At 47.9% G+C, this 11,732-nt stretch overlaps 1 protein-coding gene across 2 annotated transcripts; it reads left to right on the top strand.

Moving 5' to 3' along the window:
* The first annotated feature begins 2,498 nt into the window (after window positions 1-2,498).
* TMEM11 (transmembrane protein 11) lies at window positions 2,499-11,649 on the top strand. Of its 2 annotated transcripts, none has more exons than XM_074841321.1 (2): window positions 2,499-2,621; window positions 10,743-11,649. In XM_074841321.1, exons 1-2 carry the CDS (start codon window positions 2,557-2,559, stop codon window positions 11,257-11,259), a joined length of 582 nt encoding a protein of 193 aa, XP_074697422.1. In that variant the 5' UTR covers window positions 2,499-2,556; the 3' UTR covers window positions 11,260-11,649. The 2 variants fall into 2 exon arrangements, with proteins under 2 accessions (XP_074697422.1, XP_074697420.1); XM_074841319.1 differs by lacking the exon at window positions 2,499-2,621 and adding an exon at window positions 4,987-8,119.
* Window positions 11,650-11,732: the final 83 nt, after the last annotated feature.

Raw genomic sequence — 11,732 nt, 5'->3', positions numbered from 1 at the left:
CTGTCAGCATCTTGGAGAAGGTGAGAGAGAAGGCAGAAGCTGGCAGATCTGCACGTTGGTGTACTTAGCATCTGCTTTCCTACTGCCTAACCTTCCCTTCCAAAAAATGGAGAAAATACTACTTCTCTCCCTCATGAGGAAGAGGATCCTGTGCAAGAAGAAGCCCATTCAGGTGCTGAGGATGATGGAGGGTCTGTAAGACCCTCACTGGGTTCAGGAGTTGGTGCCAGGCCTGGTGTTGGCCATGGCTCCCTGTGACTTGCAGACAGCCACTCATGTCTTTTCATCACCTAACCTGCACTCCACCTGCATCACCCTTCTCCCATCATGGAGCACCTCGGAGCCAGATCCCAAGTGAAATCAATAGGGAGCCATGGGCTGAAGCTACTGAATTTTCTTTGAGGTCATCAGGCTGGCTGAGCTTGTGATGAGTGCGCAGAGCTTGGGGTGAGTGGGATCACACCTGGTTCCTCTCCTTTGCCGGCTGAGCTGCCCCTGCTCATGCTCACCAGTCCTGCCCTGAGATTTCAGGCCAAACAGTCTTCAGGAGTTGTCCTACAAATGCAGCTTCTCATGAGCAGGCACTTAATGCTTATGTTTGTTGGTTTAAGTTGTTTGAAGACATTAAGGCATGAAAATGTTTAAATAGCCAGCCGGTGGAGTTGTTCCCTGCTGTGCTTGTCCAGAGCAAGGCGGGCAGGCAGGTGACTCAGAGGAACACAAGCTGCTTCCCTCCTGGAGCCAGCGCTCCTCAGCCTTGGGAGCACAGCCCCAGCCTTCAAGCTCCCAGCACAGCATTTATGTCGTTTCCTGAAGCTGGGTGCAAGCTCCAGAGGGTGAGTCCGGAGTTTCAATAGCTGAAAATGCCAGGGCTGGGAGGGGGTGGGGGTGGTGGGGAGAAGGGGCACAGCTTATTTACAGTTATGATTTGATCCAACATGACAAGTGACAAATGGCCCCTGGGCTGCAATTTGAGCAGGCAGGAGCGTGGGTTTTGCTGCTCCCGAGAGACAGCACGTTAGGTTTGGGTTATAGCACGAAGCCAGGCTGTTGCTGGTAACACGCTCTGTTTACATTCCACATTCCAGACAGTCCAATGCTCCGGCCCGTCCCAGCAATGCCGCCGCTCAGCCACACTCTGCCAGGCTGGGCACGCTTCCCAAACGCCTCCTGTTCATGCAAATGCACCGTTTACCTCCACTGAAACAGCTGACCCCCAAATTATGGCTGAAAAAGCGGGGTACATGAGGGCCCTGCAGTCTGGAAGAGCAGCCTCGCAATGCCTGGGAAGGCAGAGGCAGTCATGGGTTTGTCCTCTTTAGTTACATTACATCACTTGGAAATAACGTTGTCAAAAAGAGGCTTTTTCTAGGAATGGGAGTTGCAAAAACAACAGCCACGCTCTTCTGACATGCACTGCCAGGCTGGAGGAGGGCTAGTGGTACTCTCTGATGGGTACTGGAAGCCAAGGACAGCTGACAGCGCAGTGCATCTCCAAGAGAGGGGGGCTGCTGAGCAGGGAGCTGCTGTTTCTTAAGGGAAAACTAATTCCTGAGAAAAAGGCTCCTCTCCTGGGAGGAGCCAGAACTGGGAACTGGAGAGGGCCCTGGAGAGGCACAACGATACCGGATATAGGCCATCCAAGCACCCTGGCACAGGTCCCCTTAGGTGACCCTGCTGTGCTGGGGGGTGGCCCCGGCGCTGGAAGCAGAGGACTGGGTGGGTCCTGGGACACCCCCACAAACCCTTCAGCATCGCCTGCTGCTGGATCTCCAGGAGCTGGGAAACCTGTGACAGCAGCAAACCTGCATTTCGTTTCTTAGTGAAGCGTTTGGCTATAAACTGTTATTCCTTCTCAGAGATGCAGCAGTGGTGGAGCATCCCATGCCCTGCTCCTCTTTCAGAGCCGATTAAAGGGGCTAAATTTACCCCAACAGAGCCCAGTCTCTCTTCCCCAGGGAGGTGCTGCTCTGAGGAGGTCCTCCATTCCTCCTCTGCCTGCGAAGGGAAATCATATATTTCGTTCCGAGTAGGAAAATAAGGCAACGCTCAGGCTCTGGAGGACTGTTGAACCTCAGCAAGGGCTGACTCCGCTCCTCTCCACAGCCGCTTCCACAGCCCAAACCAGGGCGCTTCGCCCGCGGCGGAGGCCGCACCCCCCCCTCATGGCGGGGCCGCGGGGCAGGCCGGGACTCACGGCCACGCTCCTCCCACGGCCGGCCCGCTCCCGTCGGAAGAGACCGGGAGCAGGGGCCGAGCCAAGGGCTGCGGGGCTGCTCTGCCCGCCGCTGGTGACAGGAGGCCGTGGCTGAGACCGCATCGGCGCTCCCGCCCTGCTCCTCACCCGGCCCCACACCCGCCGAGGGGACTACGCGTCCCAGAGGCACCCGCGGCCGAGTCCTGGCGCGGGGCACTCTGGGATTTGTAGTCCGCGCATGGGGCGGCCCCCGCACACGAGGTGGTCCCGGCGGCCCTCGCGCACTACATTTCCCGTCAGGCACCGCGGCGGGCCCGGGATGCGCTGGCGAAGACATTTGCGAGTCGAGAGTCTCCAAGATGGCGGCGTGGGGAAGGAGGCGCGCTGGCCCCGGTAGCACCAACAGCGGTGGCGGCCGGGAGAGGTGAGATGCGGCTGGGGTGGGGGGTGTGGGGTTACCGGGACACCTCAGATGGGGAGGGAGCAGGAGGAAGTGGGCTGCAGCCGCCCGGGACTCTCCGCGACCCTAGGGCAAGGGCGGGGGCCCCACTGAGGGGAGCGTGGCCAGGCAGGGCGGGTGAGGGGACGCGGCCCCGCTGAGGTGGGGCTGGGGCGGAGGGGCTCGCCGGCACCGGCGGTCTCCCGCTGTGGGCGGGCGCGGGGAGGGGGCCGTGCGGCGGGCTGGGGCCGGGGAAGGTCAGCGCGGCCCGCAGGGTGGCGGAGGCGGCGGCCGCAGCTCTTCCCGCCGCGGGGATGCGGCGCTCGGGGTTGGGGTGGAGGAGGGCCAGCCCTGGGGAGGCTCCTTCCACGGCTATTTATAAAGGTGGTAAGGGCAGCGGCGAGTCCTCCAGGGTGACCTCCTTCTGCGGGCGGCCGCGGCGGCCCCGGCCGCTCCGGGGGTCAGCGCGGAGCCGCTGCGCTCCCCCGATCCGCGGGGCCGGGGCGGGCGGGGGTTGCCGCCTCGGTGCTCGCAGAGAGCTCTGTAACGCGCTCTCTTTGCCTCTGTCAGGACGGAGGAGCAGCTAGGACGTGCTGGAGGTATCCACAGAGTAGCTGTAGAAGTTTGGGAATCGTAACTTTAAAACAGGAAAAAGAGACAGAGGAAAATCTTGTTGAGCGACTTCAAAATCTGTATGCACAGTTCTTTACCTACTTCAAATGTCTAGTTAAATCCTGTATTTCCTTACGTTGGCATTTTCCCTGTTTTGCCCCGGGGCTGACTGATGTAACCAGCAGCTGCTGAAAGTGGCTCCATTTTTATTGTGAGGAGTTTTCTTTTGTCCTGCTGCCTTACCTAAAGACTCTTAATATCTGTCTTAGTTTTTGCTGTGCCTTTTGCTTCATTTTGTTCCCTTGCTGCAATTCAACAATATTCTTTTTGGTGGTGTTGAATCTACATAGCCAAGGAGAACGAGCCACAAGTAGCCCTTAAAATTCTGGCGCTAATGTGAGTTGCAGGAATGCTGTCTGTGTTCAGGGAATTTAAAAGTAATTGAACTGGAAGAGCCGATGGAATTACTGCATCAGTGTAGTTTATATAAACAACTAAGAATACCACAGAGCTCAGTGGCATAGTGGTAAAGCTGTCTGCCCCCAGTGCTGGCATCTACCCCAGTGTTGAGCACATGAGGTGTGGAGTTTTCATGCGGTAGACCTGTCCTCCCAGCAGAAGTGAAGAAAAAAAAAAAATGCAAAAGATCACTTAACTTCAATGAAAATTATTCTGCCAGGGTGGAAACTGATGCAGACTTGAAAGTGAGTTGTTACCTTGTAATGTAATCTGTGAACAATACAATAATCTAATTGTAGTTTGCAGTGATTTTTTTAAAATTATGATTAATCTTACAATCAAAAATACTTATTCATAAACACGAGTTACTTCATGAACCTGCTGCGTGTATTATTTTTCCTTTGCTGATGAGAAGTATATAACTAAGTGTAAGAAAGCACAGAAGTGACATAGCAGAACAGATACACCATTGACCAGCATTTCACAATCTCTATCGAAAGATGGTGGTTCTCCCAGGTGTCATCCCGTATGAACGTGACAAAAGATCATACTTCTGATAGGTGTCGGGTGATGTCAGCTAGGTACTGCTTCTTCCTTGCAATTCTGGAGCTGGAGATATGCATGACTGGGCCTCGGCCTTCCCGTCGGTGTGTAATTCTAAATCACACCAACTGATCTTGTTTGGCTGCCAGCAATGCAAGTTGTGTAAAAGGCAGTGCTGGCAGACCTGACATCATCAAATGATGACATATATGCTTTTTATACAGTGAGTACAGTTTTCTTACACTGGGCAGGATTCTTGTCCAAAGACACATTCCTTTGAACTGAATTTGCTAATCCAGTTTTCCTCATAAATGAACTACTTGAAGGAGTTTTTACAGTTGTCAGCCAGCTAGTCTAAAAGGCATCTGTGTGTTGAGAGGTGATGCGAGGAGACTCAGTAGTGAATAAAATACTGTTTGCTAAGAGACTAGACCAGCTTTCATTTAAAAAAAAAAAAAAGTCCAGCAACTCTTATGTGGAGATTGTATCCCTTCATAAATGACTTTGTTGATACAGAGAAGTCTGTAATTGGTCAAAAAGTGGTTTCCTCAGTAGAACTAAATGTAAGGACATGAATTTCAAAGGATGTTGGCTGTGAACTCCAGCTGGCGCTCTGGTGGTAAAATAATAAGGTTAAACAAAATAACCCAAACCACTGAAGAGACCCAACTAAATATTTGTTTTTCTTCATTCTGGATAGACTCTTTAATGGAGACTGTCTAAAGAGAATTGTTAATCTGTAGACCAAAACAACTTTTTTATACAGAACAGACAGTGAATTGTACTTAGTGTTTTTGTATAAAATTCAGCACGATGACCGCCAGAACACAAGACAGAATGCCATTTGTTCCCCCGGGAGATGTTCTAACAAACTCTAGAAAGAACAGCTTTAATGTCATCACCACTGCTTGTATTGGTTTCTCTGTGCCCTTAAAGAGGTCTCTCCTTTCCCTACCTGCACTGCTCAGATTTCTGGTACTCTGTTTGCTTACAGCAATGATTGACCTGTTTCCATTAGTCTGGCTAATCATTAGTTGACTTAAAATTGACACCTCATTTTGCTCTGGTGGCTGGAGTTTTTTGTAATGGTCGGGTGCTGTTTTTCTTTGTGTTGTCTTCCCTTCCCGAGGCTACTTGAAGCTTTTTACCTGTGTTCTCGTGTTCTCTTTCCTATTTGCATTTAAGGTATATCTTTTGAATGGAAGTCTTGCTTTATTGCTACAACTTCCCTGTTCTTCCTCTGATTTAATGCATCCACTCACAACCTGTTGAGAACGGCCTTTAAGAAGCCATAGGCTTGACAGCTGTGACTGATGGGCTGAGATGGTAGATTGTGTGGATGTTCAGCAGAGAATCAAGTCGTCGGGTGCTTAAGCTCGGATCTGTTAGTACTTTCTGTACGTGATATCCTGGAGCTTTCCTGAGTAAAAGACACTGTTGAATATGACTGAGGTGGAGTATTTCCACTGAGAATGAAAGCCAGGCCCCAGCTAATCATGCCTTAATCTTGAAATTAAATTAAATTTCAAGGAGGATTTATGTTGGGGGAGGGAAGTTTAGTTGTTTAATTTGTTATGCCTTGGCTTTACTGACTTGCTCAAGCTTAGTTAGATGCTAATAATGACCCCAGACACTCTGCTTTGGCCATCTGTAATGTCCTTTTCCTGAAGTTCACTTGTGCAGCCAGCATGAAGTCCCTCTGCACTGCTAAACTAGATTTTGTGTGTGTGTGTGCTGCTTGTGACAGGTGTTACCACACTGCTGCAAGCCTCTCTTTTTTTTTTTTTTTTAATTAATAATCAGACTGGTCTTCATTTACAGTTCATCTGAATGTAGGTTTGGTGCTCCAAGCAATACTGTTGTCCAGGAACATTCTTCTTTAAGAAACAAAACCAAAACCCAAACCAAAAAACAACACTAAACTTGACCTACATGTTATGGGAGGGGTTTTGAAAGAACTTTTTTTGCACAGAACTCTACCTGTGCTTTGTGCAACTTGAGATTGTTTCTAATTGTGATTCTGAACGTTTTGCAGAACTGAGATAGTTGGATGACTTGAAACCCTCGCCAAAAGTCTATCTGGCAGATTGAGGAACACCTTTAGGCTGAGGGCAGCATGCTCGTGAGGCTCAGATGTTCTCCCCTGCAAGTGGACAGTGGTGGAAGGATGCTGGGGTTTCTTCCAGGATGTTGTCATCTGCCCTGTTTTCAGGACTCTGTTCATTTGTTTCTCTCTTTGCCAGTTGGCACCTGACAAAACTTAAGGTCTTTTCACGTTGAGTGGCATTGTACCTCCTCCTTAGGAGAGTATTTATTTGTTCATCCATACAGACTATCCAGTTGAAATTTAGATTTAACAGGCAGGCTGCTGTTTTCAGGAGGCAGCTCAGAGACTGCTTCCAAGCTGGAGGCAGAGAAATGGAGCGGCTTTGAGGGCTGTGACTGGGAAACCGCTGGAGTTGCTATTGTTCAGCCCTGCAGCACCCCTCTCCTGGTGCTCTCTGATATTCCCATGTTAGGAAGATAATCCAAATGTAATTTGAAGCTGCCCTATAGCTAAGACAGTCACTTCTGCCCCTCCTGCTGGTGGTAGCTCTGTTAACAACTGATTCCTTATTTATAACTTCAGCAATACCCAAATTTTACACCAGTGATTTTACATTATTTTCATCTTGCTGTGTTGAATAGTTGAGAGTACTGTCACATTCCCCCATCTGTGCATGCAATTGTCACCAGGAATCGGACATTTAAAAATTCTCAGGTATAGAATGCATGAAGCTCCAATAGAATAAACTATTTGGCTATAAGGCCCAGAACTATTCTTACAGAACAGCTGTACGACTTTTTAACTTAGTCCTTTTTTGGGGGGTGGGGAGACAGGTCCTGGAAAATCATTTGACTGAATAATATTTACAACTGCTTTTAGGTTCTGGGCTGTCCAGCAATTAGCATGCTGGGCTTCTGAACATGTGGCAGCGGTTTATGGCTTTTGGAACTGGATCCCCTCTGACACTGGTTATTTACTATTCTTTTAAGTAAAATGGAATTTATATAAAATCACCACACTTGATACCCAGTGGATGCCAGCTTGGAGTTGATTGCACAGCTCTGCATTTTTGTTTGTCATTGCTGGGGCGTGGGGGACGAGCTCCAAAAGGCAAGCTCCATAGCCTCCAGTGTTTGAGCAAATCCAGTTGCTTTGACGGGGTTTGTTCATGTGCAGCTGCTGTGTTCAATTGAAAGGCTGCGTCAGGAGAGATTGCCTCTGTGGATTGAGGTCCTCGGGCCTACTCTGCATGCCAGCAAGATCTAAAACATTCTCAAGCCCACGTATCTCATCTGTGTCTCTTTCTATATCGTCTGAAAACAAACCAGTTTTCAGCTTTCCATCCTCCAGAGGCAGCCAGTTCTTGCGTGAAAATAATATGTGATAAACCCCACTTCCTCTGTACGAGAACCGGAGGCTTTCTGCTTGCGTTGCTGACTCTTCATGTGTCCTATTGTTTGAGCAGCTAATTTTTTATTCTTTGTCCTTTGTTTTTGGATTGCCCATTTTGCCATTTGCAGCTTCAGCACTGATAGAGATTTATTCCCATATTAGAGGACTAATTGGGAGAAATGGCGTAGTTAAGGGGCCAGACTCTATCAGGAATTAAGCCTTTGTGCAGTTTATTTCCCAGTGAGGTTTTTCAACAGAACGTATTTTAAGATCTGCTTGTTTTGGCTTAGGAGGATTGTGCTTTTCTTGACTTCATTGTTATAAAACCCCAGAGCCTGGCAAGCCAAGAGATTCCAGAAGAGATGGACAGTACTGCCTCTGGCCAGAGTCTGCTGGATTCCTGCTCTCTGACAGGCAGCTGTTGCTTGTGGTACGGCTCAGTGTGTGTAAGTTATGGTGAAAGGAAAAACAGGATATCCAGAGTTAAGAACAGGCAGGATCAGAGTGAGGAGAAATGTGTCTGATAGGTTAGTGCCACCTGTCCTGATGCTGAGCCTGGAGAAATCCCCTGTAATGTAGTTACTTGGCTTAATTTCTAGAGTGAGAAGCCCAGTTCCCCATGGCTCTGGTACAGGCGGAGAAGAAATGGGCTTGCTTCACCCTTGTTTTCCTGGCGATGGCAGGGAGGTCCTAGGGTGACTAGGCTATTGTGCTGTTCCTAAGCCTCTGCAGAGTTCTTAGTTGAATTTGGATTCTCCTTCTCTGTTTTGCAGACTGATGCTGCATGCTCCTAGGTGTTTCAGAACTCTGAAAATGCTCCTTGGTAGGAAATACTAATTTTATCTGGAGGATTGTGTTAGCACTGGGTCAGCTTCCAGCTTGGAAATGCCTTTCAGCAATAGCTTATCCCTGAAGTCATTATGCCTTAGCAAGTGGTTTCACATAGTCATTGGTGGTGTTTTACAGAGTTACCTTAAGTCTCGGCATGTCTTCTGTCATGAAATTGGAATTTTTGATTTGGAAGAAGCTACACTTGGTACAGTTGTCATCAGGAAAAAAATTCTTGGCAGAAGTTGTTACCAGCTGTGTCTTTAATGTATCGGTGTAACACCTGGTTAACTGGCTCTGTTAGAAACTCCTTAATGTTAGCTGATACTTAGTTATATTAGAGATGTAGTGCTCTGTAACATTTTTATATAGGTGCTGTCCTTCAAAATTTTTCTTTAGATACTTGCCAATTCACTACAGAATGTCAGAGCCCACCACAACTGTGCTGAAAGAGTTAATTGTAACTTTCCAAACAACCTCTGACAAGAAGGTGGCCTTAAAGATGCCCCTGGCGTACACAACATTCAGGTGGATTTTTATTTTTCTTTCTACCTGTGAACAGGCCAAGGGGGAAATGAACTGCTGAGAACTCAGTAACTAGCTTGTAAGTTGAGTTTTCCTTGTAGTTTATATAAATTCTGGCTAGACTTTTAATGAAACTGCTTATTACTCTGCTTTGAGAAAGGCTGGTGCGTCTCGGGTCCTGCTGTTTGATACGTTTGCTGCTGTTCACAAAAACAGCTACTTCTGGCAACAGCTTGTAATTTAACAATATTCTTGATTACAGATGGCCACTGCACGATACCCTTTGCAGCGTGAATGGAGCTGCACATTAAGGGTAATGTCTGGTAACACAGCAGCTTGCGAATGTGTATTTTTCTCCCTTATTTTCCAGTGCACGCACATAAGTACCATTGTACTCATGGAGCAAAAAGTGCTAGTTTCATTCTCCATCTCAGCAGTGTCTTGCCTCCCAACGTCAGGAGGGTCTAAATGCTGTTGGGATGAGGTGGTTTTGTCTGCTGTGATTAGGTCAAATATGTGTGCAATTTGTTCTCTTTCTGCTAAAGGAATCTGCTAGATATTTTTATCCTTGAGAGGCCACATGCTCAGTTTTGCTCTGGTTAAGCACAAGTATGTCAGAAACAGTTATTTCTTCTCCTTAGAAGGGAGGATTTTGCCTTGTTCTAATGAATAGGTTTTTTTTATTCTTCGTAAACTCAGGTAAATGGTCAGAATCCTATTTTTTGGCAGTCTTACATTAATGGAGCTGCCGCGAAGGTGATGTGTGTGAAGAGGGTGGGGAGGATGTGGAAATTGATGTGACTTCAGGCAACTAAAATCTGCTCCTCAAATGGGGGATGTACCAGTCTTGTGAACCCCCTGTCAGTAGGGAGCGTGCTCCAAGGTAAAGCCAGCAGCTCTTTCCTCACTGTTAGAGCCTGCCTGGGTTAAAAAAATGTTCCTTTCTTGCTTTGCTGCATCCTATTTCAGAAGATGGAGTGAACCATTCTGTAACAGAGTGCTCTGCCACCTTTTTCACCTTCATGAACCATTCTGTAACAGAGTGCTCTGCCACCTTTTTCACCTTCATGAACCATTCTGTAACAGAGTGCTCTGCCACCTTTTTCACCTTCATTTCTGTGGATTTACTAGGTTGGGTTTACTATGGAGGACTAAACAGCAAGCTACATCAGTGGCGAGGAGGTAGTTATTGTGGGGAGAAGGCAAACGTTCATCTGAAAATGCTTCCTCTCTTAAAACCTTCCAGTGCAACTTGCCCTCTTGATGGATGAGCTGCCAGTTTTATTTTCTGTGCAAGCTCCTGAAGTCTGTGTGGTTCATTCACTGATGCGGTGCGGCCGCACAGGTGTGACACCTCCAGTGTCCCTAGAGAAACTGCTTGGGTATCAGGGTGAGGAAACAGTCTGGGATTGTTAACAAGATCTTATTTTCTCAAAATGTTCTAGCTCCTCCAAGTTAGGAAGAGGCAAGGAAAAAGACGTTGCCTTATTTTGGGATGATTTCATGTACGGCAGGTATAATTAGCTGATCTGAAATGAATCTTGAATTCAAAAAGCTGCTTGTTGTTGAACAGAGGCAGTGACTGACCTTGAGGGGTTGCCCTCACTTCGGACGTTTTTCTCTCCTGTTCTCACAGCTTGGGTGGGTGAAAAGTCTGTTTTTAAGCTCTGTAGTTTTAATTCTGTGTTTCCTCTTAACAGGGTCACCTTGTCCTCCACGGACTGTTACATCGTGCATGAGATCTACAATGGAGAGAATGCTCAGGACCAGTTTGAGTACGAGCTGGAGCAGGCCCTGGAAGCGCAGTACAAATACATAGTGATAGAGCCCACTCGCATTGGGGACGAGACGGCCCGCTGGATCACTGTTGGGAACTGCCTGCACAAGACGGCCGTGCTAGCGGGCACCACCTGTCTCTTCACCCCTCTGGCACTTCCAGTAGATTATTCTCACTACATCTCCCTGCCTGCTGGTGTGCTGAGCGTGGCTTGCTGCACCCTCTATGGTATCTCTTGGCAATTTGATCCCTGTTGCAAGTACCAAGTAGAGTACGATGCCTATAAACTTTCCCGCCTGCCCCTGCATACGCTCACCTCCTCCACTCCGGTGGTGCTGGTGAGGAAGGACGACCTGCACAGAAAGAGACTGCACAACACGATAGCACTCGCGGCCCTGGTGTACTGTGTAAAGAAGATCTATGAACTCTATGCTGTATGACTTCAGCAGGGAAGAGAGAAACCCACAAAGACAAGTGTATTAAGACTCCCACAGTAACATTTTGTTTTTCCTCTTTGAGAAGCAGTGGAGACTGGGAAGGAGTTGGTTTAATAGAGCTGTTATTTTTAAAATAACACATCACTGGTGCACCAAGGTTTTTCAGTTCTTCGTTACACTTAAGATGTGGATGTGTGGTGACTTGAGAGGTGTATGTTAGGCCATGGGAGTCCTATCCAGCAGTGGAATGTCGATGAAAGAAAGCTATAGAAAGAGGGGGTGTGAGAGCTTCTTTTTTTTTTTTTTTTGGAAACATTTAAGTATGTTTAATTGTATTACACAGAACCAGCCAGAAGTTATCATTGACCATTAAAGGATGAGAATTTCAAATGCTTTTGCTCTCTTGTTACTGTTATCATAGTCCCCTTTTATAGTGTGATTCCAGGGGATGGAGGCTTTGCGATGAGAACTCCAGC

This window comes from Strix aluco, chromosome 15, assembly GCF_031877795.1.
Source record: "Strix aluco isolate bStrAlu1 chromosome 15, bStrAlu1.hap1, whole genome shotgun sequence".
In the NCBI taxonomy this organism is placed as follows: Eukaryota; Metazoa; Chordata; class Aves; order Strigiformes; family Strigidae; genus Strix; species Strix aluco.
The sequence above is the reverse complement of the archived record's forward strand: the minus strand, read 5'-3'. Positions and strand labels throughout refer to the sequence as shown.

Bases quoted from the DNA above. Each gene is read 5' to 3' on its own strand.
- TMEM11 (XM_074841319.1), top strand. From the start codon at position 8,052: ATGGACAGTACTGCCTCTGGCCAGAGTCTGCTGGATTCCTGCTCTCTG. The intron at 8,120-10,742 runs GTACGGCTCAGT...TCCTCTTAACAG, and splicing joins ACAGGCAGCTGTTGCTTGTG to GGTCACCTTGTCCTCCACGG.